Source organism: Euprymna scolopes, chromosome 46 (assembly GCF_053919585.1).
Source record: "Euprymna scolopes isolate OS-2025 chromosome 46, ASM5391958v1, whole genome shotgun sequence".
Lineage (NCBI taxonomy): Eukaryota > Metazoa > Mollusca > Cephalopoda > Sepiida > Sepiolidae > Euprymna > Euprymna scolopes.
In genome coordinates, this window is record NC_136527.1 from 110210733 (window position 1) to 110223005 (window position 12273).

Genomic DNA, 12273 nt, shown 5'->3' on the forward strand with positions numbered 1-12273 from the left:
TGAAAACAACAAATATATTCTATTAAAAAAATTTTCTTAAAAATCTTTGGATTCGGCATTAAATAACCTGAAAAACAACCAACCAACCAACAAATATGTGAAGCTGAAAATGTGCAACATTTAAAAGACATTATTTTTCATAAATAAAGATCGTTTGAATTTTCGGGTTTGTATTACTGTACACATAGATTCAAAAAAGTTGTCAAAAAACAAATATATAACAAATAAATGTTATCAAAGGCAAGATAAGTTACTTTTCTACCTAACTGGATATGTTTTTAGTGTTTTTATTCAATGTAACATATTTATTCAGCTCGAAAAACATACAGTGTTTACCGATGTATTGGAAAATTCAAGATGGCATCTCACACCCTCTTTAACACCGTAAGTTTGGGAAAAGGTGTTATAAATAAAAAACTATACAAAATACTATTAAAAACCCGCCGAATATATGTCAACCTATGTCACGGTAACATATATTGAGCGAGTTTTTAACAGTATTTTATCCGTTTTTTTATTTATAACACCTTTTCCAAAACTTACTGCGTTAAAGAGAGAATCAGACGCCATCTTGAATGTTCCAATACATCGGTAAACACTGTATGGTTTTCGAGCTGAATAAACATGTTACATTGAATAAAAACACGAAAAATATATCCAGTTCGGTAGCAAAGTAACTTATCTTGCCTTTGATAACATTTATTTGTTATATATTTGTTCTTTGACAACTTTTTCGAATCTATGTGTACAGTAATACAAACCCGAATTTTTTTTTTTTTTTAAATTTCCCAACGTCTTCATCAACAACTTAACAAGCAGATTACGGACCCGAAAAAAAGGATACAATATAAAATTTCCAATTTTCATTGGTACGGGTTCTCACGTAATCTTCATACATTATATTCATTTGGTCGACCCTTTGTCGAGTGACGGGAGCACCTGTGGCCGGTAATTGCGACTGGCAATAACTGTAAAAAGAAAAAAAAACAAAAAACATTTTAAGTTTATAAATTTTTTAGATAAAGCATTGGGTATTTTGTATTATTTCCATCTCCTGGACTACTGTTCTCATCTTGAGCGTTTTTTCACAAAAATAAATATACGTAGTAATAATATGTATTAATAAATAGATATATGCAAGGTGCCTTCAAGTCCAATGTAAACAAGTACTTTTTGAGCCGTCCCTTTAAATAATCCAAATTCCATCTAATCTACGCCAGTAACGGTTACTAAACTACCACCTTACATTCATCAACACTTATCCTCGAATGACCATTGGGGCTTGATATGCTGTGACTTCTTTATAAAATAAACTATATATGAGGTGCTATCAATAAGTTTCCAGACTTTTTGGTACAGGCATTTAAAATTGTTGTAGACTCTTGAAAATTCAGTATGTTATTGCTAAACATCTTATGAGATGACTGACCAATTTTTTTATTTCTATTGATTATTATATTGTACCCACTATGTAATAGTGATTTCAAAAGGTATGAGGTTCCTTCAATAAGTTTCCAGACTTTTTGGTACAGGCATTTAAAATTGTTGTATAGCATAACATACTACGACCATTAAATTAGCATATCTATATACTAATAATTTAATGTTCGTAGTATTTTTTTTTACATAGGCATCACCACATTATCAAGGCCACAGGGCCACTCGAGGATAAGGGTTAAAGAGTGTAAAGTAGAAATTGGACAATATAGTAATCATTAGTAAATGGAAAATTCGGTAAATTTGTTAACTTATATGGAACGGCTCATCAAGAACTTGTTTACGTTAGACTTGAAGACAACCATATTGTAGTCAGCTGGAAAGCAGGAAAACGGAAGACAATTTCATAGGCGTGCAGTTCTAAGAAAGAAGCTTTGCTCATGGAATCTACGTTTAGGTTTAGGCACAGATAAAGAGTGGGGGAAATTAGTGATAGTGTTTTCTGCTAGACGGGTGTTTCTTGTGAAAGTTTGGCAAGGGGGGGGGACCATATAATGGAGCTTAGCCGAGCACTTGCCATGAAAATAATGATAAAGCAGAGACAAACTCGCAACATCTCTTCTTTGAGATAGAGGCTGCAGGGAAGAGAAAAGGACATCCCCTACGAGGCTACGAAGTCTATTTTGAACTCTATCAAGGCAGGATAAGTAGCATTACAAGCGTATGCTGTATTTTCGTGGACATCGGCAATATTACATACCTAATGTGCTTTAACAAGTGATATCTTTTTTATTTGTTGGTCAATTTTTAAAAGAATTACATTGATGGAAAGAGAATAGAATAAGCATTCCAATGATGTTAATTTATTTTTCTTTTATGTGTTCAATATTTTTATGCTCCAAATTAAAAATGAAAAAAAAAAACTTAAAAAAATGACGACAAAAAGGGAGACACTTTTTTCAATGTTTTCATTTTATACGTTACGTTTGGAGACACATAAGTGGGATTAAATTTGATTGGATATGCCTGAAATTTTACAGGCCATATAAACAAAGAAGTCCATCTCTACTAGTGTTTGATTTTTATTTTTACAACGACATAAAGCAAAGTTACGACTGAGCAAAATTGACAAAGAATATTTCAAAATTGACAAGATAAATCTACATATATCATCCATTTTCATATGAATAATAGTTTCAGAATTAGTTTCATGGATACTATGTAAATATTTGATAATTATTAATTGCGTGGAATTTTATTTCAAATGTTATCTATATATATAAAAGCCAAACGTCTGTGTGTATGTATGTTTGTTTGTAACGCTAAAACTTTTGAAAGACGGAACCAAACTTGACAAATTTGGTATCATATCGAAGCCCCATCACCCGGATGACAAATATCGAAATTTCACATCAAACGGACCACTAGAAGTTGGTCAACTGATCAGTTATCTTCGAGGGGGGTCCCCAAAAAACCTGTCATTATCTATATATATATAAAAGAAGACAAATGTTTGTTTGTAACGCTAAAACCTGAGATGAAAGATTCCTCTCCCCTAAGAATAAAACATATGTTCAATATCTGCTTTTGTTTTTTCATTGTTTATACGGTCCCGAGCAACGCCGGGTAGCCCTGCTAGTCTTTTATAGAAATCAAATCCGCTTACGGAAAAACGGTCGCTAAGCGCATCATGCGCTGCTGAGCTGACTAAAGCATTCTCTTAAAAATAGAAAACTGTGTTTCTGCTTTTGTCTTACTAGACTAGTCATTTTTTATTCTGAGTTTGTCAATTTAAAAAAAATATTTTCAAGTTTTTCAAATTTGATTTCCAAACAATACTATTTTGTTTTTAACGCTTTTAGTACACGTGCACTAAAAGCGTTAAAAACAACAAAATGGATTAAGTAAATGCGTTTAGAATTGTGTTTTTTAGTGGTAAAAAAACAAACAAACAAAAAACAAATACATAACAAATAAAAGGTACTTGTGCACTTATGTTACCATGCTGAAAAAATAACATTATTTAGAAACTTATTCTTAACATGGGGAAGGAAGGGTATTTTTTGTTAACTATTCTGTACTTTTACCTAACAATTAAATAAAAAAGATATTGTGAAACTTGAATTTATTTTTAATTCATTGTCAATCTGTAAAACAAACCTGTTTTTTTTTAACTGATAATAATAATAATAATAATAATAATAATAATAATAATAATAATAATAATAATAATAATTAGGCAGTTCGATAAAGAATTTCATTGTGATGCATTTTGTAAATTTTTACCTTGTTTCCACCTTAGTCATTTTTCTTTAAAATGACTATCTTTAAAGGTTTTCAAGTATCCTGAAAACGAATATCGCATTTAAATTTTCCACAAATAAGTAGCTTTCCGGATATTAAGCAATGTCATTTCTTATGTTATTGCTGGTGGCCATCTAGGTATGCGCGTTTGTGCATAGTTTCTCGGGGTTGCATTTGCGCACTTGTGCGTATCAAGATGGCCACCAGCGGTAACATAAGAAATAACATTGCTTAATATCTGGAAAACTACTTATTTGTGGAAAATTTAAATGCGATATTCGTTTTCAGCATACCTTAAAACCTATAGAAGTAATCATTTTAAATGTTAAGGTGTGAAAATAAGGTAAAAAATAACCGTTTTATTTCTTTGTTTATATGTTGAATTTTCAGTAAAACAACAATAAAAATGATAAAAATTACCATCAACTGGTGAATATGTAGTTGTTGCTTATCAGGATTTATGGTATCCTGGTACTGTGAAAGCTACATCAAGGATCCATGTAGAGTACGATTTATGGTTGCATCTCAGAAAATAGGGGTATATTTTGGGCCAGATAGAGAGGATTTACAAAATTGAAAATTGGTCCCAAAATGCATAAATTCTGGTCGACTATGGGAATTTCCATCTTTTACAGAAATCCAAAATCTATATTAAATTTTTTTCTTTGATTTATTTCTGAGATTAATTCATATCTACTCAATTTTTTTTTCTTTGAGGGAAGTACTAAATACCGGCCATAAATGCTCTTTAGGCATTCAATGGCTAAACCCAAGATTAAGCTTTCCTTTGGTGAGGAGGCAGAAAAATGCCTATTCTCAATAAAGCTATATTTAAATACTACTATAATACTTAGTTTTGTTCATGAATAGACACCCACTGTATGATACCATGTGTCAGTTTAAAAAAAAATTGAAATTTGTACATCTGAATTTATAATTCATGGCTTATGGTAAATTTGACTGCATAATCAGAAAAAGCACACAATTTTACATAAGACTGCCAAGTTTCATGAAAATACCTTGAAAAATAAATAAATGGTGGCGAAATTACCGAATTTCTTGAAATGTTGAGGTCCGTAATTCAGCCCACTTTTTCTAAAGAAAAATGTCCACGGAAAAGTCTAAATTTTGGCACTGAAAATTCTCATAACTTTTTAACTACTGATGGTATTTGCATAATTCAAACGGTTTTAAGCATCTTTTACATAGCTCTTTTCATGCAAGTTGATAAAATAACAATTAACTAAAAAGAAAAATATCAATTTGTAATGCTAGGATAAGCTCCTGCCCAGATGTGGCAACAGCACTCCATCTTTGGACGTACCTCGCTCTTATATAGATAGAGAATTGCATCAGCAGTGAGATATCTTCTGGAGTGATAGAAGGATCCCACCATTTGTTATTAGCTTCTATCCTCCTATCTTAATAAACAGGATCTCCTGATCAAATAATTTATAATCTGGTAATTGTGACACTCATACGTGTGTTAAAGGTACTAGTTAGTTAGTTATGGTAGTCTATCCATGTGGATGACGATGTCTTCTTAATGTTTTTAACGTTACGATGACGTGGCAGTATTTTATTTACTGCGAGGCAGCTTTTTGGGGTTTGTTTACTTTATTTCAATGCGGGGCAGTTTTCGCTTCCCCAAAATGATAGTTGGGGGGAGGCAGCTCCGCATTTAAAAGGGATTGTCCAAATTGAATAGCAATCGTCCGATATAAGGAGGGGGGGGGTAAACTAAAGAATAAGCAAAGTAATAAAAAAAAGTTACCCGGGTGTTTAAAGGTGTAAAAGAAAAAAAAAAATAGTTTTGGTCGGGAGGCGGGATTGAACCCGGAAGGCTTGATGCGGAGGTGGAAACAAAAGCCAACTTCACGAGTGAGAGTAATTGATTAGCGTGTTAAATTAAGGCTCATAAAGCGAGTGAAAGAGGTTTGATTGACAGGAAGACGCTAAATGAGGTCATCGCGGGATCGTTACGATGACGTGGCACAATTTTTAGTTTTCCCTTCCCCCAGATGATGGTGGGAAGGGGGGAAAGCAGCTCCTCATTGTCCAAATCGAATAGCAATTGTCTGATATAAGGAGAAACTCTGCATTGATCAAAAGCTGATTGTTTTCTGGACGTTCCGCCGTGAAAGCCGAGAACACGCAACGTTTCAATTAGTTTCACTTTAGTTTCGCTTTATTTATACTAAAAAGCCAAACAAACAGGCGACACAGCAAAATAGCGCGATTTTTATAAAAGTCGATGTAAATAAATCTAGATGTGACGCGCGTTCGCAAATCGTAGATATTATCATTTAGACGGTATATAAAAAGTTTTAAGACATAGTAAGCCCCTCGAAAATCGCGGCAAAAAAAGCCTTTGCAAAACATACATAAAATGTGCACACACATTTTGTCTTTTATATATATAGACTAGCGAGGGTACCCGGGGTTGCCCGGGTGTGGTGGAGTGTGTGTGGGGGGGGATCAAAACTCTCTGTAAAAAATACAGAAAAGATTTATTTAATGCATAAAAAATAATTTAAGTCAATCGTACTGTAAAAAATACAGAAAAGATTTATTTAGTGCATAAAAATAATTTTAGTCAATCGTACTGTAAAAAATCTCTAGACAGAGACTATCTTTTTAGGGCAATTGCTCTTGACATATCAAAGGCCTTTGATAGAGTATGGCATAAAGGTTTACTTCACAAGATCTCCAGCTACGGTATAGCTGGAAATGTCTTCTCAATTATTAAATCATTTCTCTCTGATAGGTTCATAAGAGTAGTGGTTGATGGTCAAAAATCAGAAGCTCGCAGTATTAATGCTGGAGTCCCTCAGGGGTTCATCCTGGGCCCAACACTTTTTCTGATCTTCATCAATGATCTTCCAAATCACATCCTAACATCATTCGTAGACATTTATGCTGATGACACTACCATCTATGGTAGCATTTCTAAGACTATAAATGACCAAGTTCTCTCAGATTCTTTCTCCTCTGATCTTGAGCAAGTGGTACAATGGGGAAAGAGGTGGCTTGTTACTTTTAATGCATCTAAAACCAAGCTTTTATCTTTACATCATCAACGCTCTGATCCACATTTGGCATCTTGGGGAGGCCTCATGTTTTGACAAGCTTCTGGGCTTGACCTTTACTCTTGATCTGGAATGGAATACATACATTAAATCCATTGCCAAGGCCGCTGGAAAAATGGTGGGATCTTTCTATCGATCCAGTAGATATCTCACTGCTGATGCAATTCTCTATCTCTATAAGAGTACTGTTGCCACATCTGGGCAGGAGCTGCCTTGATAGAGTTCAAAATAAACTTTGTAGCTTCGTAAGGGATGTCCTTTTCTCTTCCCTGCAACCTCTATCTCACAGAAGAGATGTTGCGAGTTTATCTCTGCTTCATCATTATTTTCATATCAAGTGCTCGACTGAGCTTCAATCTATGGTTCCCCCTTTCTCATCAAAGAGACGTTGCTGATAACTGATCTGCTTCCCTTTCTGCATTTATTTATATGGCACCATAACCCATTCTAGGTTATTGCAGAACTCTTTGGGACCTTCTAGATCATTCTAAAACTTCTAGATCCTTCTAAAATTTCTATAATTATACTCTGGCTTTTAGACTATTTCGTGAATTAAAAACTTTTGGGATTTGATTATTAGGACTGCCTAGAATACTTTAGCACACATTTTAAACTGTTTTATTGATTTTTTTTATTATTATTTCATAGAAATGCTCCCTTGTAACAGTCTGACCCTAGAATTTGGGGCAGAATCGGTAATCATGGTTGACATTGGAATTTAAATCAGAATCTGTAATCGTATCTGACTCTGGAATTTGGGACAGAATCGGTAATCATGGCTGAGACTGGAATTTAAATTAGAATCTGTAATCGTATCTGACCCTGGAATTTCGGACAGAATCGGTAATCGTGGCTGACACTGGAATTTAAATCAGAATCTGTAATCGTATCTGACCCTGGAATTTCGGACAGAATTGGTAATCGTATCTGACTCTGGAATTTGGGACAGAATCGGTTATCATATTGGAGGCATTAGTTTAGAACAGAATTGTTAATTGCATCAGAATTGGAAAAAATATTGAAATTGCTTAATCATTAATAACAAAAGTTTTTTTTTTAGGAGGAAAAAATGGCTGCAACAAAGACTGCTATGTCCAAAAAAAAAAAAAAATGATCAGTGGTTCCTATTGGAAAAGTGAATGGATTGTAGGGAAAACGTCATCTATGTCGCATTAACATAAATAATATGCAAAACTTACGTTATATCAGCGTTGAGACTGTCGATTTCTAGTTTTAACACTTCCGATTCGCTCTGCATTTTAAGTCGCTCGGCTTTCATCTTTTTACAAAATTCAGCAGCTGAAAAAGAAAAAAAAGTGTTATTTGCTTAATAAATACATTATAGCTTAATTTATATTAATAAAAATAATAATCTATATAAATAAAATATCTATATACATAAAATAATAATCCATATAAATAAAAATGATAATCTATATTAATAAAAATGATAATCTATATTAATAAAAATGATAATCTATATTAATAAAAATGATAATCTATATTAATAAAAATGATAATCTATATTAATAAAAATGATAATCTATATTAATAAAAATGATAATCTATATTAATAAAAATGATAATCTATATTAATAAAAATGATAATCTATATTAATAAAAATGATAATCTATATTAATAAAAATGATACTCTATATAAATAACATAAATATCTATATAAATAAAATAAATATCTATATAAATAAAAATATCTATATAAATAAAAATAATAATCTATATTAATAAAATTAATAATCTATATTAATAAAATTAATAATCTATATAAATAAAATTAATAATCTATATAAATAAAATAAATACCTATATAAATAAAAATAATAGGCCATATAAATAAAAATAATAATCTATATTAATAAAAGCAATAGTCTATATAAATAGAATAAACTATATAAATAATCTATACAAATAAAATAAATATCTACATAAATAAAATAATAATCCATTTAAATAAAAATAATAACTTGAGTATCTAATAGAGCTAACATCTATTCAATGTAGCCGCCTTCAGCCTCAATCACCGCCTGGATAAAGGTCCAAAACTGGGAGTATGCCTTTTCCACAAGTGCCGGTGGGAGCTTGAAAAATACTCGGTGGATGGCGGTTATTAGGCTGGCTTTGGGTGTTGTGGCAGGTCATGTTGGTGATGTTTTTGATCTCCTCAAAGTATGACCAAACGACATAGTCCAGCGGGTTCGGGTCGAGGGAGGAGGGGGCCTAGTGAGAGAAGGGTATAAAGTCTTGCTGCCACATTCAGGGTCTGCCAGCGGCCACCTGATTACGTCAGGGGATCACCACACTCTTCAGCACATCCAGGTACACTTTGGTGTTGACTTTCAAGCCGACTTCAAAGATGTGAGGTGGCATGATGTGGCCATCGTTTGAAACCACACCAAAGACCATAGCCAGAAACTTCGTTGAGTTGTGCCCTCAAGCGTTGAACTGTCCGGAATTGTATTTTGAGGGTGCTGGCAATGGTCCTGTTGCCATAACTTGGATCAGTAAAGAGCATGAGTTGTACAGTGGCGCATCTCCGATCTTGCTCATTGAACATTGTATCACTTTCAGACATAATAGAAGGGTCCTATCAATCTAGGTTTGGTTGTTTTTGTTTTACGGCATATCAACCCTTTTCAGGTTATTTAATGCCGAATCCAGTAATTTTGAAGAAAAAAATTTTTAATAGAATATATTTGTTGTTTTCAAGTCGGTTTTTATTTAACCCATAGTTGGGACCCTAACAGGTACTACCACTTCGGGTCAGAGTGGACCTGGGAGCAATGGCAATTAAAGGGTGGCTCCACACTCTCCAAAGCCCGCAAGCTCGGGTCTCACCATCGGATATAGTTTTAAGTTTACACCCAGGACCATCAATCTAGGATTTGTACATAACTGGCCAACTAGTAGATGGCCTGCAACAAAAAACGAAAACTGGTTTTCATCAAACTGAAATGGAATCATGTTGTCTTTTCTAGGGCGACAATTTTATCGTTCCACCCTGTATTTAACCAATAAACTTTCAAGCTACTGGTCACATGACAATGAAATTAACACCAAATAAAATCTTTGTTTGGATGGATGACAAATGCAGATAAAAATTTCAGCAAATTGAAAAGCAAAATGTTCATTTTTTTCTTTTATATGGGGATCACTACTTATCAAGGCCCGTAAGCCACTCGGGGATAAGGGTTATTTTGTGTACAATAATCAATGGGATAATATCGTAGTAATAGTTGGTATTGGAGATTTGATAGTGTCTTACTTAAGGGGGTGATTAATCAGGAATTTGTTTATATTGGACTTGAAGACGTCCAAGTTGTAGTCAGGTGGGAAACAGGCAAACGGAAGAGAATTCCACAGGCGTGTGTTACATTGTATCTATAATAAAGGGTTGTGTGTTTGATTATCATAAAGGGAATCGTGTGTGAGTGACATGTATTTTCAGAACCTACCTCTGCTTCTTCGATGTTGGACCATCTGGAAATTTCTCATCCTGGAGGGAGACTTGATACCTGTTTTTGGATGAAGATTCAATCACTCCAAGACAAGGAATTAGTTCTATAGTTTTTATTTCACTTTCTCCAGATGTCCTGCAGAAGGTGGAAGTGAAATCGGCCTGTGTGGGTTCTTCTTCTACACACGTCAGCGTTCGTCCCCCCCCCCCGTGAAGGGGAGGAGACAACGGGAAGCCGTCCGTTGTCTTCTGTGTCCAAATCAAATCTCAACAATTCAGCTAACCTGATCACATGACTCCCACGCAATCAAATCAGCTGATCTTTTACTTCTGGCCAACGTCTACACTATAACTCACCTCTTCCCCTCTCTCTCTCTCTCTCTTTATCCATCTTCCCCCCTCTCTCTCTCTCTCTCTTTATCCATCTTCCCCCCCCTCTCTCTCTCGCTCTCTTTCTCTCTCCCTCTCTCTATTCCTTAACACGTGCACTTCTCAGAAAAGAAGCTATGTTCATGGAATCCACGTTTTGATTTAGGCACAGATAAAGAGTGGGGGAAATTACTGACAGTGGTTTTAGCTAGACGGGTGTTTATCATGAAGGACTGGTGAGGAGGGGGGACCAGAGATTGGAGCTCGGACGAGCACTCGCCATGGAAATAACGATAAAACAAAGACAGACTCGCAACATGTCTTCTGTGGGAGAGAGGTTGCAGGGAAGAGAAGAGAGCATCCCCCACTAAGCCACAAAATCTAATTTGTACTCTGTCAAGGCAGGATAGGCTGTTTTTTGAAGCTCCAGCACAAATGTGGCAGCAGTACTCCATCTTTGGACGTACTTAGCTTTTATAGAGATAAAGAATTGCATCAGTAGCAAGATATCTTCTGGAGCGGTAGAAGGATCTCACCATTTTCCCAGTGGCCCGGGCAACAGACTTTATATACGTGTTCCATTTCAGATCAGTTCTAATGGTAGGAAACTTGACTATATATTAGGTACAATATAATAATAAATACAAAATCTGTATGAATTAAAATACATTTAAGCGTATTTTACAGTCAGGAGATTCAGAATTCCTATTCCTGATGAAGTCCAGAGGAATAGTTGGCCGAAACGTCGTCAAACAACAAAGATGAGGATAACAGTCCGCAATAAATAAAATTAATAAGACAACGATAAAGTTGTTCATAAAAATTTTGAGTACGTTTAATCAAAGTTTCTTGTTAAATTTAAGGCATGCCACATAAGGTAAGAATCGAAAGACAGACTTATGTGGTGACATGAACGGATGTCAATTTATTACGATCGCCCGGGTCAAAGACATTTATGCGGCCGCGATTCAGTGACGCACACATTAAAACAAAAAAACAATCAAAAAAAAAAAAAAAAAAAAAAAAAAAAAAATCAACTGACCTTTCTGTAACATAGCAGCTTTGCTAACTTTTCCACAGGGTGTTTGGTTGAGAGATGGAATCAGACCGTGGAGGACGTCAAAACCGCTCTAGAGAAAAAAAAAAATTTTTTTTTTCATAAAATATTTTGGCAACAATTATTGCTAAAAAAAACTAAAAAAAAACTGGAAATTATTTATATACAAAATAAAAAATAAAACAATCTATATAAATAAAAACAATCTATATAAATGAAAACAATGATCCATATAAATAAAAATAATAATCCATATAAATAAAAATAATAATCTATATAAATAAAAATAATAATCTATATAAATAAAAATAATAATCTATATAAATAAAAATAATAATCTATATAAATAAAAACAATGATCCATATAAATAAAAATAATAATCTATATAAATAAAAATAATAATCTATATAAATAAAAATAATCTATATATCTATAAAAGTGAATGTGTCTGCGTGTACATTTCCCTATGCAATAACTTTGTCAATTTTTAGTCTACAGACTCGAAATTTGATATACAGGGTACTGAGAATTGGGAAAACCGAT

At 33.7% G+C, this 12273-nt stretch overlaps 1 protein-coding gene across 1 annotated transcript in view; it reads right to left on the minus strand.

Moving 5' to 3' along the window:
* LOC145270958 (MLX-interacting protein-like) overlaps window positions 1-12273 on the minus strand; it is a 385763-nt gene that overhangs the window by 21739 nt on the left and 351751 nt on the right. Inside the window, exons 14-16 of the mRNA XM_080126503.1 lie at window positions 11715-11802; window positions 8030-8129; window positions 845-968 (exon numbers count right to left, since the gene is read on the minus strand). Coding sequence (XP_079982629.1) covers window positions 845-968; window positions 8030-8129; window positions 11715-11802 — 312 coding nt within the window. The remainder of the gene's footprint in view (window positions 1-844; window positions 969-8029; window positions 8130-11714; window positions 11803-12273) is intronic.